Source organism: Rhinolophus sinicus, chromosome 12, assembly GCF_057876585.1.
Source record: "Rhinolophus sinicus isolate RSI-liver-muscle chromosome 12, RSI-T2T, whole genome shotgun sequence".
NCBI lineage: Eukaryota > Metazoa > Chordata > Mammalia > Chiroptera > Rhinolophidae > Rhinolophus > Rhinolophus sinicus.
Window position 1 is genome coordinate 7,248,054 of NC_142512.1, and position 26,988 is coordinate 7,275,041.

Below are 26,988 nucleotides of genomic sequence, written 5' to 3' on the forward strand. Positions count from 1 at the left end.
GTGAAATAAGTCAGAAAAAGTCAAGAACCGAATTATTTCACTTATATGTGGGATATAAAACTGAAAGAAAGAAAGGAAGGAAAGAAGGAAGAAAGAAAAAAAGACTCATAGACACAGACAACAGTTTAGTTTAGTGGTTACCAGAGGGAAAGGGGGTGAGGTAGAAAAGGGTAAAAAGGGTCAAATATACAGTGATGGAAGGAGATTTGGCTTTGGGTGGTGAACACACAATGCAATATACAGATGATGTATTGTAGAATTGTACACTTGAAACCTATATAATTTTATTAATGTCACCCCAATAAATTTAATTAAAAGGCTGTTAAAATTTATATACACTGCTTTTAAGGGTCTGTGCAATTTTTTTGCACATTTTCTACTGTTCTGTTGATCTTTCAAAATGATTTTGATGAATTTTAAGAAATAGATTGAGAATTTTCAGTTAAATGTGAAATGTCTTCTCTCATTCAAAAAACAGTATTAATGGATTTTCTTTAGATAATTAGATAAGTTTTAAATAAGACAGAAAAAAGCCATTTAACATATTTGTATTATGTATACTTTTGCTCCCCTTTTTAATATGTTATAAAAATGGGTCTAACTTTGGGTCATGTTAATCTACTGTTTTCTTAATTTTTTTTTTTTAAATTTGGAAATAACCTGAAACTTACAGGAGCAATGTATTAGAAGTACAAAGGATACCCATGTTTCCTTTAGTCAGATTCACTTATTGTTAACATTTTATCTTTTCTGTTTTATCATCTGTTCTCTCTATACACCTAGTTTTTTTCTGAATCATTTGAGAGTAAATTGCATACATTATAATGTTTTATCCCCAAATATTTCAATGTACATTTCTCAATAAGGATATTATTTTACACAACCATGATATAGTTATCAACTTCAGTAAACTTAACATTTGATGCAATACTTTTATCTACTATGCTGCTTGTATTCTAGTTTTGAAAAATTGAACCAATAATGACCTTTATAGTATTTTCCCTCTTCTATAGGATCCAGTCAAGGATCATATATTTAGTTGTCATGACTTCCTAGTCCTTTTTAATCTGGAACAAGTATTCAGTCTTCCTTTGTCTTTTTGACATTAACATTTTGGATGAATGCAGTCCTTTTGTTTTTAATAGTCCTCATTTTGAGGTTTGTTGAATGTTTCCTTGTGATTAGATTTCAGTTATGCATTCCATAATATCACATAAGTTGTGTTGTGTCCTTCTTATGGTATCACATCTGGGACACACAATGGCCATATACCCCTTGTTCATTATATTAACTCTGATCATGTAATCAAGGTTTTTCCCATATAATATGTAATTATTTAAAATATTACTCAGAGATTTTAATACTATGCAAATATCCTATTCCTCATCAAAATTTCCCCTCTTAGATTTATCATCCATTGATGATTCTTGCCTGAACCAATCTTTATTGTGATGGCTGCAAAATGATTTTCCAGCTTCACTTTTACCAGTTTGCATTGGGCATTCTGCTGTAAGAAAGGGCCCTCTGTTCTCCCTTGTTTATTTACTTCTTATTATCATGTGAGCTTATGCACTACTTATTGGTTTAATAATTCATTAGTGTCTTAATTCTTTTGGTGCTCAGATTATCCCGGATTTGGTCAGTGAGGGCTACCTGAAGACAGCTTCTTTGCCTTTGTGACCTACTCTCATCATTTTTTTTTTTTTTTTTTTTTTTTGAGTACTACCTTATTTTCTGGAATAAGATACCTCAGGCTTTTCTTATAACTGCCTTCCCTCAGACCTGGAATCAGCAATTTCTCTGCGGAACCCTGGTTCCTTTTACTGGAGAATGGTGTCAGAAATCAAGATCTGAGCTCATTGTGACTTGAGGGTTTGCTTCTAGCCCCTGTAAGTGGACAGAGCTAGGAAATACATTTGTATATACAAGTATATGTATTTTTGCCATGTTAAGAAAATGTAAAAGGGATATGTGTGGCTGAGGTCATATTATGTTTGTGAGCTTTGATCATCTGTTAAATTGCTTTTGTGTAACAGAGTTTTTTTTATCACATATGTCTCAGTTAATTACTATGGTTAGCAAAGTTGTGATTAATACGAGTGGTTGAAAGACTATATTGGAACAACAGTGGCAACAAAACTGCAGAAAAGAGTTAACATAACAAGCCTGAGATTGCTATCTTTAGAAAGGCCTACTGATAAGGGTGGCCCATGGTTGGCATCTAGGTACTTCGGCTTTAGATGGGTCCCACCCAACATTCCCAGGAATGAAAAAAGCTGTCCCTGTGCCTAAACTATTGTTACAGTGTGGTTTCTGCTAAACACCTGCTTTCCTTCTGGAAGTCTGTGGTTCGGGTATATGCTAGAGAGAAGGTGCCTCTGTGACCAGCACCTAATAAAAACCTTGGGTACTGAGATTCCAGTGAGCTTCCTTGGTAAACAACATTTCACATGTTATCACAACTCGTTGCTGGGGAAATTTAAGCATGTCCTGTACGGCTCCACTGGGAGGAGACTCTTGAAAACGCAGATCTTATTTTCTCCAAAGTTTGCTCTGTGAGCCTTTCCCTTTACTGATTTTTCTTTGTATCCTTTCACTGTAATAAATCACAGCCATGAGTGTCACAATATTTTGAGTCCTATGAGTCCTTTTGGCCGATCAGTGAGCCTGGGGGTCATCTTGGAGACCCCCAAACGTGTATGTAAGGGAATGGGCTGTTGCTTCAGTTTTTCAAGAGAAGGAGAGTAAGTTTGTCTTAAAGTAAAAAGTCTGGTTGTTCCAGGGTGTGAAAAAAGATAGTAGAAGACAAAACTAGAATACAAAACTAGAAGACAAAAGTAGAATACAGTAAGTTTTAGAATATTTGAGGGAAACTTTACTTGTGGTTTTTTTTTTCTTGTGTTTTGTAATAGCTGCAAATATTAAAAAGAAGCAATAAAACATGTTAACATTTTGACAAAAGTTGCCTTGATTTTGATGGGTTTATTCATTAAATGTGTGCAAAATACTTAATCTAAATATCATATTAATGTAACATTAGAATTTACTTATAACTTTGCTTAAGTGATAGTCTGCTCTTAACAAGAGAAAGTGAAACTTGAAACTTTGTTTGACTTATTACTTACTGTTGTTTAGGGCCAGACACTGAAGTCATTTGCTGACTTGTAAAAAAACAACAACCAAAAAAATCCTGAAAGACTGCAAATAATTTATGTTTGGTAGAAAAGACAGTCCCAAAAGTTATGGTTTTATTGCCCTCTAGCAAGAACATTAACCAGTTTTCTATATAATTTAGTAGTCTAATTTAGCATTTTCCTTCACTGACTACACATATACCAGTCTCTAATATCTATCTTTGAACCAGACTTACTAGCCTGACAGTTCTCTCATTAATGAGTTCAATAAATCTTTGACACGTTTATATATTTATGAGTCATGTTTTTAACTTTTTAAAAATGATACTTTGACACATCTTGTCTCCTAGGTTGAAGAAAACAGCAAAATGTAATGCCTCATTTTCTGTACTGGATAATGTAAACTGCTCTTATGATAAAAATGTGATAAACAAAAATGTCTAGGAATTATATACCCTATGAAATAGTTATGTGTGTGTACCTGTATCTTTAAGAGCTTTTAACTATAGCTTTGAAACCTAGACAATATGAAGAAACCTATACAGAAGGGCGGGAAAAGGAGAAAGCTTAATCTAGAGCACCGTTGTCTCTTCCCTAAATTACTGCTGTATAACCTCTGAACTTGCTCCTGGCCATCAGTTTCGCCTGTTTCCAGTCCATTCTCAACACTGCAGTTATGGTGATAGCTTAAAGATGAAAATTGATCATGCTACTCTCACTGGCTAAAAATAACAATTCAAACCACCTCCTCCCATCCATATCCATATCCTTCAGGATCCAAATTGACTTACAAGGCCCTTCAGAATCTGCCCATTGATAATGTATCTGCAGTTCTCACCACTGCTACTCTCGTTCTCTAGGCTCGAGGTATAAAGAGCTATATTGCACATAACGCACCATCCTCCACCTCACACATTGCTCTTTCTGCCTAGAATATCATGCCCTCCCACTTAATCTCTTCACTGTGTAGTTCTTTTTCCTTGGTATCCAGGTGTGATGGCATCTTTCTGGCTTTTTAAGATGCCAGCTACTCTGACCATGAAAAGCTGTGTTGGGTGGCCTTCTTGTGCATTTCTATAGTGTCTTATGCATTGCTGTATGAGCACTTACCGTACCATATGCAATTGCCTGTACTTGGCAGTATCTCTTAGCTATGAGCAGAGGCTGTGTTTTAGTTGCCATTTTCCCCCCAGCACCTAGTATATAGTGCCTCACACAGAGTAGTTGCTCAAAAGCACTTGCTGAACAATTCCAGGTGGAGACAGGGAATTACCATGGAAGCAAGTTGCTGGGAGTGAAAAGAAGTGGTCATTAAAACTGAGGAGTTCTCACAAGAGAAAAAATTTGTAAATATGTATGGTGATGGATAATAACTAGATGTATTATGGTGATCATTTCACAATATACACAATCATCGAATTATTATGTACACCTGAAACTAATATAATGGTATATGTCAGTTATATTTCAATAAAAAAACTGAGTTCAAATACTTGTACGATCAGGATGTTAGAGAAGTCACCCACACGGGCTCTGACATCACTCAGGATGATACTGAGAGCGGTGCCAAACGATAGGAAGCCGAAAAGCTCAGTGAATACAGAGGAGTGAGCAGGGAGTCAGTAGACGATGGGAACAAGGAAGAGAAGTGGTAGCATCAGGGGCATTAGCCTCAGAGAAGGTGTTTGTACATGAGGATTGATGAGGAAGGTTTTAAAAAGGCAAGGAAAGGCTGCTGTGCCATCTCCTAAACATACAATGTATAGAGAGTGAGCTTCCTCTCCTGTGACGCTGTAAAGAAGACGGTATTTCCCCACTTGAGGATGGATGGGGGCATGTGACCGTTTTGGTGAATAAAATTGTGAGTGGAAGTGAAGCATGTCCACGCAAGACCCTCTAGATGCTTCCTTTCCTTCTAGCATGGTGAAAGTAATATTTGGGACGGTGACTGCTTCACGAGCTTGAGTCCCTCAGTGACAATGATCAGGAGAACCTTCCTGCCACCCCGTTGATAGGACACACAGACAAGCACCAAGAATCGGCATTCTAGTGAACAGGCCAAGGCAGACACGGCATTATAGTGGTTTGCTCATTTCACAATCCAGTTAAGTGATGAGGAAAATCTGGGACATCTTTCTCCAATCTCTGCAGGAGAAAAATAGCACACACCACCTCCTCTTTCTTATACATTTCTCTCTTCTCAGGACTCCTACTACATCAGGACACCTGGGAGTAGATGTGACCCAACTCCCCCACCAGCAGGCACACCTCAGAGGATTTCCCTCTCCTACTCTCAATTATGTCTAACACAGATGACAGAATGGGACTCAAATTGAGCCAGTACACATACATGGCTCTAAATGTAAAGGAGATGGAATGAAAGACTTAGAAACTAACCGAGGGGCTAGGATCCACTCAAACCTGTCTTGTTTCTATGGAGGGCATGAGGGATCTTTGTTTTAATGCGTATGTTCATGTGCACATGAAGCCCTTTGAAATAAGATCCCTGGAAATAAAGAGCCAAGTTCTTCAACCCTTTGGGCTGCCATATACCTGAGGGAAACTACAACTCCTGAAGAGGGACAAATAAGTAGAGTCATTCATGTTCACACTGCTGCTTTTCTCGCTCTACTGCTGTTTGGCTCTGTAGTGTAGAAGGCAAAATGCCCTCATTCTGCACTATCTCAGTAAGTACAGTCTTTGTCCCTTGCCTGGGTACACATAGATCCTGGGATAGTACATTTTTAAAAAATTTCCTGCTCAGCATGCTTCTTTCCTTCCCTTCTGAGAGTACTCAATTCCCTTGGCTATAGTGATTGGTTCAAGGATGGGTATGGAATCCAAGTCATTCAATCAGAACCTACCCTGCAACTTCTAATGGCACCATGGACAATAAAATACTCTTTTCTCTGCAATCAACAGCTGTCAGGATAACTCAAGCCAAAAGCTGCCAATGACCACCCTTGCCATTCTGCCTGCTTCAAAGTGGAACCAATCTGGAGGAAAACAGCTACGACAGCCAGAGAATGATCTGATGACATCTTCTGAACATCTGAATGCTGTCATATCTGAAGCCATATCTAACCTTAAACTCTCTAATCACGATAACCCTTTTGGGATGCATGGATCATAAGACTGGGAATTGAGTTGACTATACATAATCATGTTTTCGTTATGACAAAAGTAATGTTTAATAAGATTGTGGCTGCTCTGTATCACTTTGGGAAGATAACTATTGAGGAGCAGACTCCCTGCCAACTCACAGTGGACAGGTAGCACAAGTTAGCATTAAGAATTGACACTCTCGTGAGAGGTATATGCCCTTTGTGTATATACCAGAGCATGACATTGAAGAGTAGAAAATTATCATTATAACTACAACATGCTCTATACCGTACAAAGCATTTTCATACGTGTCATCTCATAATCCCCACAGAAGCCCTGTTGTGTCCAGGTTGTGAACATTTTCTTAGGTTTTGGCCTTCTATCAATGTCACTGATGTTTGGAAAACATGTTTTGGGGGAAGGTGGGGAGGAGTAGGTTAGATAGGTTTATTTATGATGAAGTTTGCTATTGAATTGCACTAGTGTTTGCTTTATCCCCGCAGCATCCCTGGATTTTTAGGGAAGCAGCCCTTCCTCACTGCAGTGTAAGTTGTTTGAGTGGGATGGACATAATCCTCTCCTGCTCCAGGGTTTTACATGGAATCAGGCCTGATAATGAGAGGACCCCAACTCAAGGCAGTAAGCGGTTTGGTGACCAGCATGACTCGAGAAAAGCTGAGAAGCAGCATTTGGGATTTTGCCGGAGTGATTTCAAAAGAGGTATTCTCCTTGGGATTGTAAATGCTAAGAACCATACTAGCCTGGAATTTTGCCAGTAGATAGATTTGTCATCACTGGACGAGACTGATGAAAAGATAGCCGATACAGAGGAAAGCAGAGCAAAGACGAGGGTAAATAGTCCTTGATCTAGGAACGCTTGAGTGTCTAATTACACCCTTTAGATTCCTCAGATATGTGAACTTCTCGATGTGATGATAATGTTTATGGATGAACTGGCAGGAGTGAGGTTGGGTGTGAGGTATGCACATTTTATGTTTAGTCAGCTCAACCTAAGGACAGATTATCTGGTTTCTGGATGAATAGAAGTTAAAAAATAGGAGGTGACGTTGTGAAAAATGTGAAGAACAGTTCAAACATTTGATTTTTTGAGGGCATTAATTGGAACTACAAGGCAATCCATAGGTGTCAAATTATACGTATTTCCACAGGGGAACACCTTTCCCCCTTGCCAATAACACCGAGGGTGAAAGACAGCTCATTTGGCTCTAGATCCCAAGACTGACTAGTTGGGGCCTAGAAAAGAACTATGTAACGAAAGGGAGGAAGCAGGGACAAAGAGCTTCCAACTTAGGTAGGCCCTGATGTATTATGAAAAAAGTGAAAACTTATGAGAAAACAAAGATTAAGAGACTTTTAATATATGATTAAACTAGTTAATTGCCAACAATTTGAATAATGTTTGGTATTCTTATACTACAGTATTTATATTTTTGGGTGATATTAAATTATTCTCGCAAAACCCAGATGTAGTTTAAACTTTACACCAAATCAATTTTTTACCCTATGCTGCCTAGTTTTAACTGTACTTTTCATATGAAGCTCGTTCTTCCCCAGGACTCCTGCTAAGCTAAGGGTGCCTGTACTTACAGGCCTGAGGACTTAGTACCATTTGGTAGAAACATCCTTCCTCTACTCTAACCTTCTCGCAGACACTTGGGCTGTGGAGGGTATTCCCAATCCATGTCTCCAGAAGTTGTGAAGCCCTGATGAACAATTAGAAATGTGATTGGTTTCTTGAATGATATGGAGGTATATTATGGTTGGTCTTTCTTTACCTCTTAAAATATGCTTAAATTAGGAGAATTTAAAAGCAATTCATAAAAGTTCCTGACAATAAATAAACCACTTTATTGACAGTGGGCCAGTAAGAGCAGTCAAATTTAGTTTGCAGGTAACCAAAAACATTTAAAAAGGAGAATGCTAAGACTGCCAAGATTCATGTCAGTACAAACACATAGTCAGAATGAACACCAGGCATAAAACAACACACACAGTCAGAATGAACACCAGGCATAAAACAACAAATGCCGAAATGCCAAGGGCCAGAGTTCTCTGTTAAGCTAACTTAGAGCAAATCCTTTAACACTATGAGTACTTACACTGCAATTAGATTACAAACTTGAGTCTCTGGAACTATCAGATAGTCCTGGTGAACTGGTACTCAGAAGGAAAAAAAGCAAATTCCTCAAGGTCTCAAGGAGGCTGTGTAGGGAGAAGCACCAGAAGGAAGCTAGAAAGGGAAGCCCCTTCTCTATGATGACCTGGATAGGATGGTCACAGTTCTTAATTGGTAAATAGAAGGTATGGAAGACACGCTTATTCTTAATTTCTACTGATGGATGCTTAGCTACTTACTATAACCTGAATGTTTGTGCCCCCTCATCCATGTTAAAACCTAATCCCCACTGTGATGGTATTAGGAGGTGGGGCCTTTGGAAGGTGATTAGGTCATAAGGGCAGAGGTGCCTTGCCCTTTCACCATGTGAGGACACAGTGAAAAGATTGCTGTCTATGAACCAGGAAACAGGCCCTCATCAGACACTGAATCTGCCAAGTCTTTGATCTTGGACTTACCAGTCTCCAGAACTGTGAGATTGTTGAATGTTGTGTATAAGTCACTTAGTCTATGATATTTTGTTATAGCAGCCCAAATGGACTGACACCACTTCATTAAATTGTGTGTATCTATGCGCACACAAGGGTGCACCCCCCCCCCCCCCCACAAGACGCTATAGCACTTACTGTGTGCCAGGTCCTTTACTTTCATTATTATATTTAATCCTCACAACTTTATCAGAGAGGGATGACTTATTCCCATTTTACAGATAAAAAAACTGAGGTCCAGAGAATAAATAGCTTTTCAAGGTCACATACTTGCTAAGTGGACGTGGTAGAATTAAAACCCAGCTTTAAAAAGCCCATGTTGATGTTGTTGTCAAATTTTAGCCCCCAAATGAATTTATTTTCACTCAAGCATTTGGCATATTGAGAAATAGCAAGCATTTTAGGCTTTTCAGGACATATACTCTCTGTTGCAACTACTTAACTCTGCCATTGTAGCACAAAACAGCCAAACACATGTATATGAATGAGTGTGGCTGAATTTCAAATAAACATTACTGATGGAAAATAGGCAGTGGACGACCTTGGTCCGTGGGTCCACGCCATAGTTTGTCAATACGTGCTGTAGACCACTATTTAGGTGATGAAAAGGGTTGAGTTCCCTTTCCTTTATTTTGTTCCTGTGTCAGCCATTCTCCTAACCTTACCTCTCACACCTTGAGCCTTCCCAACTACCTCAATCCCCTTCAATGTGTTTTTTAAATTTCTTTGCAAAACTATTCCCAGTCCTTTCAGGCCCATTTCCTATTTTCCATCATTGCTAGATTTATACTGACCCATCCTTAATGATCTTGCTCTCCACCTACCACCACTTCTTTAAACTATTCTTATACTGTAATAATAGAACTAAAGTCTACAGAGAGGAAATGATAAGAAGTCACAGGAATAATGTGCAGGAGGCAAGACATGGACTGGTTGCTGAATGTTCATCAAGGATAGAATTTAGAAGAAAGAAATCTGTAACTACATTTTTCCCTCTACCTTTTCTATAATCTTCTTTTCACACAACATGTAAAATAACAATAAAGACTGACATTGGTATAGATTTTTTTTTCTTTCTAAATATTTATTTGAACTTTTGCTTTTGTGTTCCCAATCCCATCCCTGATCTTTGGTCACCGATGTAACTTATGCCAATATATCATTGTGATTCCAAGCCTTTTCGATCTTCTTTAGGGTTCTGGGATATAGCAAAGACCAACCAACATATAGAGAGACAAGAACAACAAAAATGTGGGTAAACATGAAGGCCAGAAAAATGGCAACTTCTCCTTAGAGGGAAGCTGCTTATCCTCAAGTGAGTCACTGTCCTGTTAGCTATTTTCCATATCTGACAGGAAGGTATATCCTTGTGCCTCACAGTTGCTTCAGTTCTTCTTGAATGACATCCTAAATATAACAATATATTGAACCCATCAACTACATCTCAGGTCATCTCTTTTTTCTCAAAGAGACAAAGCAGTTTACAGAAAGCAGAATAATGTAAAGAATTAAAATCTCCTAATACTGTGATTATACAAAACCAAGGATTCAGTCAATGAATGCCAATTATAAGAAAAGAGAGACTTAAAAAAAAAAAAAAGAGGGACTTGATGAAAAACTACAGTTAAGATTTTGACCCATGCAACTTCAGGGTAACTTCCAAGGAAGTAGAAAAGGAAGTTCTACGTAGCCAAAGGATAACAATTATCTAAGTCTATGACCAGCATAATCCATGTGAACATAACTTAGAACCTGCTGTAAATACAGTCTGTTTATATTTACGTTCATCAAATTAGACAGTAGCCTCTATGGGGAGGGAGAAAATACGAAGCATATTTCAAGTCTTAGCTTTTAAGTATTTATAGCTAATCTAAATGAAATGACACTCTCAGGAGAAGTGACCATCTGTACATGTGGATCTCTACTTTGGATTCAAAGAGGAACAATTCTATGTCTTTGTGATAAGGACATGAGCCCTCTGCCTAAACTTACCAATAAGAACTTCCTTACAAAGTAAGAGCTTTTAAACAGGGCTTTGATGTGACAACGAAAAGGAGAAACTGGATTTCACAATGATTATATTGCTACCCACTCCCAAGGATTTCTTAAATTTTCACAAAAGGGTATCGGGAGGGGTTAGGGATCAAAATCTGAAATCTCTGGCTTTCACAATTATCAAATCAACGGATATAAGAAACATTTTGTTTATGGCTCAAAAATACGTACTATGCAAATAAAATTAGATGCATATGAAATTAGTCCTCAAGCAGCATTTAAGGGTCTTCCACCTAAACACGCAGGTATTTAACACAGTGATAAAACCAACTTACATTTCTTCACATTTACTAATTTTTTTAAGGTTGCTCTTCAGTGTGAATTCTCTGATGTCTGATGAGGGATGAACTGCACTTAAAGCTTTTCCCACATTCATTACATCTATAGGGTTTCTCTCCAGTATGAGTTCTCTGGTGTTGAATAAGAGCTGATGAATGAATAAAGGCTTTTCCACATTCGTTACATTTGTATGGTTTCTTTCCAATATGAATTCTTTGATGTTTAGCGAAATTTGAGCTCCGGCTGAAGGTCTTCCCACATTCATTACACTCATAGGGTTTCTCTCCAGTATGAATTCTTTGATGCTGAACAAGATGTGTGCTCTGACTAAATGTCTTTCCGCATTCACTACATTCATATGGCTTTTCTCCAGTATGAACTCTCTGATGTTTAGTAAGGGATGAGCAATGGCTAAAGGCTTTCCCACATTCCTGACATTTATAGGGTTTCTCTCCAGTATGAGTTCTTTGATGTTTAATAAGTGCTGATGAATGAATGAAAGCTTTATCACATTCATTACATTCATAAGGCTTCACTCCAGTATGAATCAGCTGATGCTGCACAAGATGTGTACTTCGATTAAATCCTTTCCCACACTCATTGCATTCATAAGGTCGCTCTCCAATGTGAATTCTCTGATGTATTTCAAGTGATGAGCTTTCTGTGAAGGCTTTCTTGCATTCACTGCACTCAAAGAGAATTCTAGTATGAGTTCTCTGATGTTTAGTTAAATTAGCTCTGTGGCTAAAAGATTTCCCACATTCATTGCAACTATATGGTTTCTCTCCAGTATGGACTCTCTGGTGTCGAATAAGCACAGAATGATAAGTGAAGAGTTCACCACAGTCATTACATTTATGAGGTTTTTTCTCTTTATACGTTTTCTGTTTTTTCCTTAAGTTTGATTTCTGTTTCAATCTTTTTTCAAGTGTATGAAAGACATAGGATCCTTTGGGAACTCTGTCTTGAGTGAGAACAGACTTCTGACTAAAGGTTTTCCAATATACACCATGCTCATGAGTTCTTTCTTCAGGGAGTGAATTCATGTAGGTGAACATTTCTCTCAAGTGTCTCTCCTGATTTCCTTGCTGATTCTCTAACCAATTTTCACATTCAAGAGTAGATTCCAAGTTGCTGTCATAGACACTATTCCCCGTCAGTCTGTCTATTATTGCAACCTTGCATGATTCCTCTTTGGAAAAATCTTGCATTGAAGTTGAATCTTTGCTCTCAGGTCCACTCTCCAAGTCTGAAAGAAATTGGAAATGCAAATTTCCTTTGTTTTCTGTGCTCAACAAAAAGGCAGTTCTGTAATAGGGAAGAGTTAATGAAGGTGAAAAAGCATGCCTTCAATGAGTAAGTGGATTTGACTCTTATGAGATGATTTGCAAAGAGAGACAAATGGAGGGAAATGCAGAGCGTACGCAGAGAAAATGAATACACTCTATCCAGGAGAGTCAATGGGGGAAATATGACCAGAGACACAGGAGAAGGAGAACCAATTCAGATGAAGCAATCTACCACCGGGTGAGTAGGAAATGAGCGTACTAAATCAGGGAGACACAACTTCTTATAGAAGACCTACTGCTATAATAAATATCCAGGCAGTTATCATTGTAGTGTTGAGGAAAGTTGTAACTCCTAAGATTCCAGTCATCTAATCCTACTTACATCCAAATATTAATTTCATTTCCAGTTTAATCTTCCTTAAAAATGCTTTTATAATATAACCTTGATCAAAAGTTTCTATGATCTCCCATGGATATATTGGCAAATATATGAAATTATATATGCACAAGACTAATTGAAGCAGTGAAAACTGATAACATCTCAAATATCCTATTATAGAGAACCAATTAATTATGGTGTATACATACAATGGAGTACTATCTAACTTCTGAAAAAATGAGAAAGATCTCTACATATTCCTACAAAGTGATCTTTAGGATATATTAAATAATAATAAAAAAAAAACCCCGGCAAACTGCAAATGAGTGTATAGTTTGCTACTTTTGTGTAGAGAAAAAAGGGGAGATACAAATATATAGACATGTTTTATTCTACTTTCCAAAACCAAGATGGACAAATGAAATATTAATAAAAATGGTTACCTATAGGGAAAGTACCAGAATAGAGAAGGGTAGAAATGGAAACAGACTTCTCTAAATATATCTAATATAAACATTAGAATTTTTGTATCCCGTATAAAACAATGAAGCTAAAATAATTTAAAGAGTGTGGTTTAAAGGAATAAATAGATCAAACAGAAGAGCAAGTTCAGAAATAAAGCAAGTATATATAGGAATTAAGGACAATATAAAGGTAATATTTTAGTCAGTGAACTAAAGATAATTTGTTTTTCCAACAAATGGTGCTATGGCTGATTAAGCATTTAGGAGAAACGTGTCCCTCATTCCATACAGCCAAATCAACTCTATTCATCCATCTATCTCCTCTTCTACCCATTTATTCAACAATTATCTATTGAATACCTACCATACACTAGGCTCTGTTCTAGACACTGGGGAAAAACAATTGCAGTTCCTAGGCACATGAGGGGAGAGAGAATTTAGTCTAACATTCACAAACACATATAAAATTATACCTGCAGTAAGTGCTAAGAAATAAAAGGCAAATGATGCTCCGAAAGAATATAAGAAAGGGAATCTAGGGAAATGAGGTGAGGTTTCCCTGAGGTACATCACTGAACTGAAATGAAACTGGGGTTGGGATTTGGGTGTGTGTTTCAGGTAATATGTACAAAAGCACTAAAGTGAGTGTTCCAGGCAGAGGGAATGATCTATGTCTTGTGGTAAGAGGGACATTCAAGAAAAGCATAGTGGTTGAGAGGATGGATTATGGAATCAGAACACATGAATTTAATCCCAACTCTGCCACTTACTAGCTGTGTGACCTGGGGCAAGTTATTTACCTTTCTACTTCAGTTATCTGTAAGAAAGGGAAATAACAGTACCTACTTCATGAGTAATAATTAACACTTACCTTAAGCATTAAATGAGAATATTTATAAAGAACTTAAAACTCTAACACAGCCTAAATGCTACATAAGTGTTTGTTAAACACATAAAATATAAATTGATCTCAGGTTAGTATAGGTAGGTAGAGGCAGAGATCTCAAACAGTGGTCCATTGACCCCTGGGAGTCTGTAAGTTCAAAACTATTTTCAAACTAATATTTAGATATTATCTGAGTTTTTCATTGTCTTGACATTTGCACTGATGCTGCAAAAGTAATGGTGGTAAAACTGTCATGACTTAGCGTGAATCAGGACAATGACACCAAACTCACTAGTCGTTATTGTGTTCTTCACCACCATGTAGTCTCAGTTAAAAAAAAAAAGCCTTGAAAATGTCTGCATGAACAGTAAACATTAATTTTATTAAATTTCAAACCTTGAATACACGCCTTTTTAACATTCTGGATTTATAAAACAGGAAATATTCATAAAGCAATTCTGGTTATAACACTCATGAGATCGTTTGAGTTATGAGCTGAACTAGCCACTTTTTTCACAGACCACAGATTTTCTTGAAAGAATGACACAGATAATTATGTTATCCATGTTGGGCATTTGGCAGACACTTTCTTAAAAAATGAACAAAGTGAGACTGTCACTTCAAGAAAAACGACTGACTGTTTTTTATAAAATTTGAGCTTCCAGACAGAAATTAGAATTTTAGAAAACTTTTATCAACCATTGATAGCCTGATAGCTTCCTAATACTTAAAGAATTTTCTGACCAGGTCAGTGGTGGTATTAAAAACTGTCATTTAAAAAATATTGTATAATGTAATGTGTCAATATTTGTGTAACTCAGTGAACCAATATTTTCCAAAAGATCAATAGATTTGAATGTAAGAGTATGAAAAACTCATGGATGTGATTTCAGATGCCACATTGTTAACTAATTTTTAAGAAACAACCACTTGCCCAGTTTTGGTGTCAGATCAGAATAGCTATAAGTATCTGAAGAGGTGAAAAACACTCCTCTCTTTTCCAACTATATATTGGTGTGAATCCGGATTTTCTTCATACACGTCGACCAAAACAACACATCACAGCAAATAGCATTTAGAAGCAAGTGTGAGAATATAGTTGTCTTCTGTTAAGCCATATTTTCAAAGAGATTTGTAAAAATGTAAAACAATGCCATTCTTCTTAATATTTTTTTCTTAAAGAAGATGGTTGTTTCTATAAAAATTATGTTATTGGTATTAACATGTAATGGGTTTATAATTATTTTTAAATAAATTATCTAATAGTTTTAAATCTTTTTCAGTTTTAATTTCTATATAGTAAATATTGGTAGAAATAACTCACATAAACAAAAGCTGTTTAGGGTCCTCGATAATTTGGGGAATAAATTAGGTACTGTGATGCCAAAACATTTAAGAACCGCTAAGCAGAGTACAAAAGTGGAGGGAGAGTACGTGTGAAATAAGGTTGGAATAAGTAAATGACACCTTGTGCACGGTATTGAAAGCGTCCAAGATTCTGGTTGTTATTCTAAGAGCAATGGGAAGCCATTGAAATGTTTTAAACCAAGAGGTGACACCATCAGATTTGTATTTTGAAAACATCACTCTCACAATGTTATGAAGAACGGAATACATGGGAGCAAAGGTGGAATCAGGAGATTATCACTGTAGTCCAGGCAAACAAAACGATAATGCTAACAATGAAGAAATATTCAGAATGTAATTAGATAAACACAATGAAGGATTGGATAAAGGAAGAGATGGAAGTGTAAAGACTGGTCATAAATGTATGGCTTGTACAATTTGATAAGACAGTGAGTGTCATTAAGACAATTATTGGGAAAGGATCCTGTTGGGGCGATGGAGAATTTGGGCATGTATCAGGTATTCTGTATTAAATATGTTGTGTTGAGGTGCCTTTGATACAAGCAAATGGACACATCAAATAGTTACACAAATGTTCAGAACAAGAGCCCCAAGGAGAGGTCTGGGATGGAAACACAAATTTGGGATTCATCTAGATAAGAGATGATAATTTGGTTATTGAAATGGATGAGACTACTGACAAAAAAAGTAGAGGCTGCAAATAGGTGACCAGTTAGACAAATCTGACCCTCAGATATTTGTTTGATCCACACTATTTATACAAATTTTTGAGATTAGTTGCCAAGAGTTAAAAATAGGGACATTTCACATGAAAATTCAAATTTTGGGTTTCTCTTAAAAAACAACTGGAAGCATACTGAGTGACAACCAATTAAGAGCAGAGGTTGGCAACTACAGCGCACTGCCTATTTTTCTAAATAGAATTGTATTGGAACCCAATCACACCCATTCATTTGTGAAATGTCCATGATTGCTTTAACCCTACCAAGACAGACCGAGTAGTGGCAGCAGAGATCGTATGTCCCACAAAGCCTCAATTATTTACTCTCTAGCCCTTTACATAAAAAGTTTGTCAGCCCTTGAACTAAAGCTAATGGAGTAATGACCCCTTTCAGCTGCGGCATGTGCTGTTCCAGTTTGCTTATTTCACTCACTATATTACCTCCTGGCCCATGCAGGCATTCAGATTTATGATTGCAGGTATATAGAGGGAAGGGAGATTCAAACCAAACCTTGAGCAATCCAAACATTTAATTGTTCAGAAAAGAAAGTTGAGAAGATACAACCAGCGAAGTAAGAGGCAATTCCAAATGGATTAAGGTTTTAAAGGAAATATTAAAAGACAGATATACTAGAAGAGAACAGAAGGAACTATTTCTATTATCTTTGAGAAAGAACTTTCTCAGCACTAATCAAAACACAGGAAATAAAAGATTGTAATACATTAAATTTGTACATTAAAAAGCATAGCAAAACCAAAAGGCAAAAACTAGAAAAACATATCTGTAACATAACAAAGAATACCTCATACATGAAGAGTTCTTATAGATCACTAAGAAAATGGCAATATCTCCCCCCACCCATACACACAAAAAAGAGAAAGGTGGTGAATAGGTAAGTCACAAAAATAGACAGGCCTAGAAAGGGAAACAGACATATCCATATCACGGGAAGATTTTAAAACTCAGTATTCAAAAGAACCAGATTATTAAAAAAAAGAGCATTAAGGGAAGATTTTCTTTATGCTATACATACTATAAAGTATAGTTAATTAAAACATATGGTATCGGAACACAGATAAATAAGTAAACCAGAGAGCCTAAAAACAGATCCAAGCGTGTATTGGACCTGGGTTTATCACCGAGTTAGCATTACAAATCAGTGATAAAACTTATCTGTGATATTAGAAGTTAGAATAAGGTTACCCTTGGAAGGAGGGAGGTGCCTTAAAGAGATCACAAGGGTGCCTGTAGGGGTGCTAGTAAGGTCGTTTCTTAATCTGGGTGCTAGTTACATGAATGTTTTCAACTTATGAAAATTCATAGACCTGTACAATTATATTTTCAGTTATTGTATATTGAAAAAAAGGAAGGAACAGCAGGAAATGAAGCAAAATATTAGCATGTGTTTGATCTTGGTGGTGGATACATAGGTGTTATTTTATTTCCTTGACTTTTGTATGTATTTAAATTGCTAGATAATTTAAAATATTTTAAAATAAAAACACATAGGTACTTCCAATAGTCTTTCTTAAGCACTGAAAAGTGTCACTTCTTCACTGTCCTGTAGAGCTATTATTTCTGAAGCCTCCCATCTATCTGACTTACCTGAATGGCTGCTTTGGGGGGTTTTTCTCTCAAACATCAACGGTTCCCTTCCATTCTCCAAACTGTAGTTCTCAGGCTTGGAAACTGGAAGCCCTGCTCATTAAAAATTCAAAAAAGAAAAGGGACTTAGCTATTTGTGATGGGCACAAAGATCTACCCTAGAGCATAGTGCCAACCCTGATCCACCAAGAGGACCGGAAATTACAGGAAGATCTGAAGTGAAAGAGGACAGACGGCTCCATGAAGCTTAAAATATTTGCAGCAAGAGTCTGGGCCTGGTAAGGAGTTTTTATGCACTGGAAAACACAAATGTTTCTGCCTGTCAAAAAAGAAGAGTACTCTTTCTTTCCTGAGGAGTTTCCAGGGAGATACCATAGGTCAATCCTTAGCTTAGGTAAGACTGGGAAAATGGGACCTCAGTGGCAGCATCACGAAGTTGGGACTGGGGAAACTAGAATTTTTGTCCTCTAATGATTTTCCTTTCTTCCTTCTTTAGTTGCTAGAACCGACTTTCTGAGGGAATTTATTACCTGAGGTCTGGGAAGGGCTTACATAGTTCCTGGTACTCCTTATAAAAACACATGTGCACATGTGTACACACACACAGGTGGGCATAGGGTACAAACTGGCCAGAGTGCCCTATCTCCCTGGCTCTAGCAATTGTTCAACACATGACCCTATTTGCTGAAACTCCACTGTCCTTTTTTCCTTACCTCTCTAACTAGAAGAATAATATGACCCTAGAGCTGCCAATGGCCATCTTTGCCACATAGGGAGAATAAAGCCAATACATGGCAAAGCCAAGCCATGTGATTAAAAAATACAAGAAATTCCTGATCATATATTTACTTCCTTGAATCAAGTTTTTTCCCCTGGGGAATGGAATCCAACACCTAAACTCTACCTAGACTCATCTGTCTTAATTCACAAAAGCCTTCACCTTCAGGGGACGGACTCCAACACCGATACCTGAGGACTGTGGTGGAAACCCGTGCAGCTGGGAGAAGGGAATGGAAAATAAAAAGAGTATTTACCCCTGGAAGAAGGGTAGGGATACATACTAGGCCCAGCATTGTGAGTGAAGGAGGACAGAAATATTTGTGAAGTTCACACCTTCTAACCCAGGTTCACAATGCCCACCTAAGAGTTTGATCAGATCAAAGATACCCCATCCTTTTCTACCTCCCACTAACACGCTGACAGATTAACTCTTGCACAAACACCAGTAAATAACCTAATTAACTTACATCAAATTACATTTTGAAGGCATAGATGAGCAATCAATGCACATAGGACTTGGGCTATAGTACTTGACAGAAGCAAACATACGATGTAATAATCATATTCACCCTGGTGATAATTCTAAATCATGGTGTGGGGCAATAGAGTATAAGTAAAACGCCAAAAGTCTTACTGCTGCTGGGAGGGGTAGCAATTTAGTTCCATCAAAAGACTGTGATTTAAGAAACACAACCAAGAGAGGAAGGAACTATAGACAAGAAGTACCAAAATTTATATATAACCGCGTTTCCCCGAAAATAAGACCTAGCCGGACCATTAGCTCTAATGCATCTTTTGGAGCAAAAATTAATATAAGACCCGGTATTATATTATATTATACCCAGTATTATATTATATCCGGTCTTATTTTAATATATATTAAATTATATTAACTTTTGCTCCAAAAGATGCATTAGAGCTAATGGTCTGGCTAGGTCTTATTTTCGGGGAAACATGGAAACACCATTCAATTTTTTGAGTCCTGAGCTGTACATGTGAAAAGCACAACTTTAAGTTACCCAGTAGAACAAAACATCTGGGGGGATAAAATGCTGCAGAGAGATTTTAGAAACTATAGATTTCTAGAGTTTGTACTTCATCCCATATCAATGTGGACAAGCTGTTACAATGTGGGCTTTTAGCTGAAAACCCATAAGGACACAAACTTCAAAGAAGACAAATACCTTAAAAGTAATTTCCCCTCCCAAGGAGTAAGGGCTGCACACCTTACTTAGGAGTAAGGGCAAAAATGAAATAGAACCATAGGAAAAATAATCAGGCAGGATCAAGGTGATCAAGTGCTACTCAGTTGCAGAAGGTAGTCAGGATAAAGTGAACTCTCTTTAGAAAACAGATAAATTTAATCACCTTACAATAAAGATTAAAAAAAAAGAAAAAACAGTGAAAAAAAGATTCCCTCTTTAGACTACTGTGAATTAGGTTTCTGTCACTTGAATCCAAAGAATCCCGATACAAAACATGCATAGACAGTTCACCATGAACCTAGAACTGAAACAGATTTTCTCTGGGCCCAAAGGGATTAATACTTTATGACTCCTAAATGGAAAAGTGAAGGCTTTGTTAAGCTATTTCACTTTCAATAAAGTAATGATTTCAGAGTCACAGGATGAGAACCCATCCTTACAAAGCGAGACCAGGTTCCTATAGTTCTCCAGCATCACGTCCCTCTGTGCAGGATCCAGCTTCCCCCACTCCTCTGGGGTAAAGTCCATGGCCACATCCTTGAATGTCACAGACGCCTAAGACACAAAACATACTTATGTTTACCATCTTTTGCTTGACAGCACCCTTTTCAGCCACCAGTGTCTGTTGTTCCTAGAGCACAGCAGTTGAATATATTCAACAGGGAAAATGACAGTGATAAATGACAAGTATTCTAATAATATTCGGATTCTGAACATTCTATGTGAAGTCACTGAGTATCAGTTATGTGCTAGGCACGCTGCGCTAGGTGTAATATGAGAACCAAAAGAAATCTGACCATGGTTTCTCCATTGAGAGACTATCATTTTTCTGGGGAATAAATAGTTAAAACATGAACCAGTCAGTCAACAAAGTAGTTTGGCAAAGTAAACAAAATATAGGCAGAGGAGGAAAAAAGGCATGTCTGCATAACTCTCCTTGTGAGTCCTCAATAAAAACTTGAAGAATACATATAGCCAATCAGAAGATGAATTGAAATACAGACCTTGTGAATGGAGGTGCCATGGAATGAGACTGGCAATAGAGCACCAAATCCAATAAAACATGGAATTAATTTGAGGCTAAAAGCATTAATTGAAAAATGATGGCAAAATTAAGGGTACAGGTGTAACTCATACATGTTTAGTGTAAATATCATAGGATTAAGTTTATATAAGACAAAAATACAAAAACTGTAAAGAGGTAGTTACATATAAGTATTATATGCCTTTTTAAGTAAGGCCATAGAGAATGGGAATAATATTCCAAGGTTGTTGAAATATATATCAAATGCTGTCACTGGTATGTAGAAAATACCTTCTATTTAAACATCCTGAAACATTTGCAAAAGTAACAAAGTAAATTTAAATAAACTCCAAAACAGAGCAATAACTGATGATAGTTGAAAAAACTCATAAGAATATAAAAATAATGAAATAAAATGCAAAACAAATGCAAATGGCTAAAACTGTACTCAGAGGAAATTTCATAGCTTTAAACACTTCCATTTCATTAAAAAAATAATGTAAATAAATGAACAAAACATACAAATCAAGTTAGAGAAAGAACAACAAACTAAAAAAATAGGAAGAATTACAGGATAAAAGCAGAAATTAAGGTGAGGGGAAATGAGAAATATAGGAGAGGTGGGAAATCTGAATAAGGTCACTAGGTTACAGTACTACATACCAATGTTAATTTCCTAATGTGAGAAAATAAGAATAAAGTGAGGGAAAATGTTAACTTTTGGAGAATCTGAATGGAGAGTAAATAAGAAATCTTTCTATTTTGCAACATTTAAGTCTGCATTATTTCAAAATAAAGTTTCCAAAAATAAAGTTTAATCTGAGACTTAAAAAAATGTAAGAATCATCCCGGGGGTGGGGGGGCTGGGTGAAATGTAAAGATCACTAAGTACACAAAACATTTTGAGGAAAAATGACTGTATCCTACAATCTGCATATCCACAGCTAAACTGACACTCAATGGAAATTAACTTTCAGACCATGAGAAGAAAAAAAAAAATTAGAACAAAAATGCAAAACACTGCACAAAAAGGCAGAAAAAAATACGAAAGAAACAGAAAGCATAGTAAACAGAATTATAAAAATCACATGGCAAGAAACATTTGAAACATACAAGTAATCATATTAATGTGAATTAGTTCATTTCCCTTAAAAAATTTATTTTAAAAGTCACATCCTGTTCACGAATAGGACATCCCCCCAAAATAACCCAAAGTTGGTGGGAGGGAGATGGAAGGAAATATAGTATATCACGTCTGAATACAGCAGTACAAGTTCAACAAAAACATATGGAAAAATACACATCAAACTGTTATCCTCAGTAGGTAGAAGTGGGGGACTGAATTTGGGGAGGGAAGTAATATTACTTTTATATTGATATATGTCTGTGTTGCTCACCTGTTACAATGAACAAGAATTAAACCTTTAATATTTTAAAAATCTAATAAGACAGAAAAATTGTCCAGGCAAATTCTAATAAGACAGTTACAATATTAGCATAAGATAAAAATCTCATGTAATGCAAAAAGGACAAAGAAAGTTTTTTAAAACTTTCCTAAAAGGTTGAATCTATCCCAAGACTAACAGTCTTGAGTTAAATACCAAAGTGTTGAAATATATAAAGCATTCATTCTTCTGGTACTTGTACTTTGATTTTCCTCAGACTGCTATGCCTGTGTAGTTCAGGTGGTATTAATTCCATCTCTGACTCAGAGGTGGTATGTGTATTTGTATGTGTATGTGCAGGTATATTCCATAGGTCTGCCCAATTAGAGAATTACACTTAGATCTGGACAATAACTGTTCCAGGAACGGGCCTAATCCCTGTTAAAGAGTTAATCCCTGGACTTCTGCAATAATTAGGAGGCAAGCTGCCCTTTGTCTCTGGTCCTCAACATGGGAAGATGTAAGCCTAGATTGGTAGGGCCAGCATTAGGATAACAATCTACTTGAGAGGAAAATCCATAGAGAAAAGAAAAGGTCAGTGAAATGGAAGGAATAGGTTTCTAATGTTTCTCACTTAGTCAATAAATATCTCTTTTTGCTTAAGTCAATTTAAGTTGAGCTTTTACCAGCTGCAACTTAAAGCTTCTTGACTTGACTAATAAAGTCTTCAATACCAATGTCAGGCAGTTGAGAAACAGTGAAGACAGACAAGTATATAAGGATCCTGAGAAGTTACTTTCACAAATGGTACCAATGTGCAATACATACTTTTTAGACTTGGGACCACAGTAGCAAAGAGAAAGGCCAGTGGAGGAATCTTTGGGTTGTGGTATGCCACACACATCATGGAGACCTCTTTTCTCCTACCCAACTTCTTTTAATAAAAACTTCAAACATACAAAAAGTTGAAAGACGAATACACTAATTACCCACATAGTACAACTACCACTTAAATTCAACAATTCTTAAGATGTGCCCTTGTACAGCGGATTGGAGAGTAAGTTACAGACACGGTAACATTTCACTTCTAAAATACTTCAGCATTCATCATTTTGGAGAGCTGCATTATAACTCTTTAAATTAAGCCTTCCATAGGCTTTCCTTTTCAAGCAGTTCTTTGAACTTTTGAATATTTATTATTTTCATAATTCACTTCAGCACTAAAGGTACGTTCTTAAATTCTTACTTAACAGTTATGCGTATATTGTTTCCCCTATAGAAACATAAATTTTAAGAGATATGCACCATATTTTCTTTCAAAATAATTTCCTGTTACCAAGCACAGAAATTAGTATAACAGGCTAAAGAAGGGTAATGTTCCTTACATGCCTGTTGCGTGACAATAAATAATAGGTGGAGAAGATACCTTGGGTTAGTAGAAAACATTTTCTACTGAGCCTATTAGTCACCCGAGTAGCCTTAGAATTAGAACTCATCTCTCCAGATGAGTGCCAGTGGACAAAGAAACTCCACATCAAAAAGAAGGGAGTGTGTCTGTACTCTGAGAAATAAGGTGGAATTTCAATCATCAGTAGAGACTCACACTCACCTGGGATCTGGCTGTGAGGCGCAGGGCTGCCACTTCTCCCTCTTCTGCGCTCTTCTCTTGTGAAAAGGAAGAATCCTGGGAAGACATGGCTAAAGGGAAGAAAGCATCAATGATGGGACTTAAGTCTATCTTGTGACTCAGATTTACAAGTCTAAAAATCCTTGCATCATACAAACGATGCTCCCACAAACACTGCAACTGAAGGGAGCCCAAACAACTCATGATCCTGGGATCATGGAGAATGTCCAGGAATGCTGCTACTTGGGGCTTAAATTCATTATTGCTATCATCATAACACCTACTGGTAGATGACACTCTCTAACCTAGAAATTAGAATAAATCAGTTTATTTCAAAGATTAATTACATTAAATATCAGAAAAATAGGCTCAGTTCTCAAAAATCACCCTACAAGCTTACTTAAAAAGTAGATTGCTGGATCTCACTTCCCAATAATTATCATTAGTTCAGTTTGGGGTGCAATCTAGAAATTTAATAAGCACCCCAGGGGTAATTCTGTCGTTGGAAGTCACAGACGTCACTTCAAGAACGATGGGTCGTCAGTCACTGACTTCTATGCTTGTTTTCTACTAGCATGTAAAACAAAAATATTTCCTCTATTGAAATCATAATATTATTGTGCAAAGTGAAACAACAGAAGTGGGAAAATATCTTTGCAAACCAAAAGCTAAATTCTCAGACTCACTGATGGAGACTAGGCATAATCATTTGGGAAGAACGTGTGAGAAAAAGTAATTGAGGCTTTGCTCATGCCTTAGAAGCTAACACTTCGCTGACATTTTGGGGGTGGCTTTAAAGGATCCACTGTGCACTCAGCTGGAGTGGAAAGAGGGGTGATGCCTACCAAGCCCTCCATTCTCACTCAAAGAGCCTATCCATCTCTCAGACAAAGGAGATGGACAGCGCTGTCTGCTGAGAGCCACCTCCCCAGAGGCAACTGATTTCCCTTCAGGAGGAAGAATTTGCCCTTCCACAACACAAGTTCAATACTTCAGCAGTTCTCACCTCTCTTCGCGGGCGTTTTGGCCAAATCTCTCTCCATGATCACCACCTCCTCCCGGTTCTGAAGATTCTGACACCCCACCCGCCAAATTCAGACTTCTCTCGACTGGATAGTGAGAAGCCCCCGGAGGCCTCCTGGTCCTCCTTCCTGCCTCCTCTCTGGGGGCTCTGCTGAAAGGCTTCGATCAGGTCCGGTCCGGTTTCTTCCTCACTCACGAGCCTTGCTCGGTCTTACGAGGTTGGCACCTGGAAACCCGGGGACAGAATCCCTGAGACTGGATCCTCAGATGCCTATTCTTGCTGCTTGGAACTGTCCCTTGGGGGACCGAGCAGCTGGAAGAGATGGAGATGGGGATGCCGCCGAGATACAAGGCGCGTAGACAAATCCCGCCACGCTCGGGAATCTCCCCGAAGATCCGCGACTGCCCCGCGCCCCGCCCGTGGCGTCCCGCCAGCACCACGCTCTCACCCGCGTTCCCGGGAGGCGGCAGCCGCTGGAGGGATTCAGGCCGGAGCGTAAAGGGATGGGGCTCATGGTCTGCCTTCGAGGCCCCTTTCACAAACGCACAACCCAACCCCGACTTGGCACAGATTGATGCCCCGGGGACTACCGCCGAAGCTGAGAAGAGAAAAACGGCACGAAAACGACCAACTCACCCCTCATCCCGGGCTTCACAAAGGCTACGAACTTCTCGGGCCAGCTCGGAGTCGCGCAGGCGTAGGAAGGAGTCCGGCAAAGCTGGCGGGTCTTCTCCAGCCCGGGAACTACGATTCCCAGAAGTCTCTGGGCGTTGCCAGACTGCGTTTCTCAGCAGACAGGAGCGTAAGTGGTGTAGCTGGGGAAAGCAAAGGAGCCGCAGTCTCTTTCCCTCTCGCGAGAGTATTGAGCTGCATCGCTTTGTCTGATACATCGCGCTGGAGAGAGCGCGAACGTCGGAGACTCCGAGAGAGGCAGTGCGGGTACCCGCGCTCGCCTGCACGTGGGACTGATCACAGAACTGTGCTTAGGGCTGCTGAGTTCAGCCTAAATTACTTTAATGTAAGATATGTGAGGAGTATATGACTTTTCCATAGTTTTGTCCTCCCCAAACTCTTTTACCTTCAAACAATGTGGATGCTATATTTCTAGAAACAGCGGGTTATACACACAAATCGTTGTCCATGCATCATAGACTACTTGAAATACTGAAAGTTCACATGTGTGAGATAGATGAAGAGATTCAACTGGTTTCAGCAAATTTGAGCAACAGGTTCTTTGCAGGCATAAAAATTAATTTAAATTTATCAAAAGAGGTTGTTCTCTCAAGTGAGCATGGTTTAGTCTATCATCCTGTTAGTGGACTAATCTACCCATCTCATATTCAAAATGTTTAAACTGCTTTTCCTCTTCTCAGTGAATGGTGTCACTGCCCACAAACCCATTTGCAAAAGCAAGAACCAGAATATCCTGAACTCTTCTCTCACTGCCTATTTATCACCAAGTCCTATTTATTGTATTTCTTAAATAACTCCGATTTGCCCATCTTTCTCTATTCCCACTAGTATTACCTTAGTAGTTCTGGCCACCACCATTTCACTAGGATTACAGTCAGCCTCCTAACTGATTTCCCTAACTCAAGTTTTCTTTTCCACCAATCTATTCTCCACACTTTTTGCCCAATGATCATTCATTCTAAAGCAAGAATATAACGTAGCTTTACTGCTTAAAATCCTTCAATGACTCAAAAGCTTTGAGGGAAGGTGATTTTTAGTTCCCACAAGATAGCACCCCGTATCCAGCTCCTATTATACAATGTGGCTCCCTTTCTCTGAGCCTCCTGATACTCACACCCTTGTGTAATGCCCCCCCCCACCCTCCTTGAGTGTGGGTAGGACCAGTGACTCACTTTTAACAATAGAATACAACAAAGGTGACATATGATTCTAATGCTTGTCTTGCTAGGAGACTTCTTGCTGGCTTTGATGAAGCATGTGGTAATGTTGGGGAGGCCCACATGACAAACGGTGGGTAGCCTTCAGCCAACAGCCAGCAAGAGCCTAAACACTGTCAACA

The 26,988-nt window shown here is 38.0% G+C and overlaps 1 protein-coding gene across 3 annotated transcripts; it reads right to left on the reverse strand.

The window, feature by feature from the left end:
* Positions 1-8,088: 8,088 nt before the first annotated feature.
* ZNF286A (zinc finger protein 286A) lies at positions 8,089-25,729 on the reverse strand. Of its 3 annotated transcripts, none has more exons than XM_088801907.1 (6): positions 25,593-25,729; positions 24,939-25,181; positions 23,915-24,003; positions 20,337-20,451; positions 17,912-18,004; positions 8,089-12,447 (listed from the first exon to the last, which is right to left on the reverse strand). In XM_088801907.1, the coding sequence occupies exons 2-6, from the start codon at positions 24,973-24,975 to the stop codon at positions 11,219-11,221; spliced, it is 1,563 nt and encodes a 520-aa protein (XP_088658033.1). In that variant the 5' UTR covers positions 24,976-25,181; positions 25,593-25,729; the 3' UTR covers positions 8,089-11,218. The 3 variants fall into 3 exon arrangements, with proteins under 3 accessions (XP_088658033.1, XP_088658032.1, XP_088658034.1); XM_088801906.1 differs by having other exon boundaries at positions 24,939-25,268; positions 25,593-25,704; XM_088801908.1 differs by lacking the exon at positions 25,593-25,729 and adding an exon at positions 25,405-25,579 and having other exon boundaries at positions 24,939-25,268.
* Between the last annotated feature and the right edge of the window lie 1,259 nt (positions 25,730-26,988).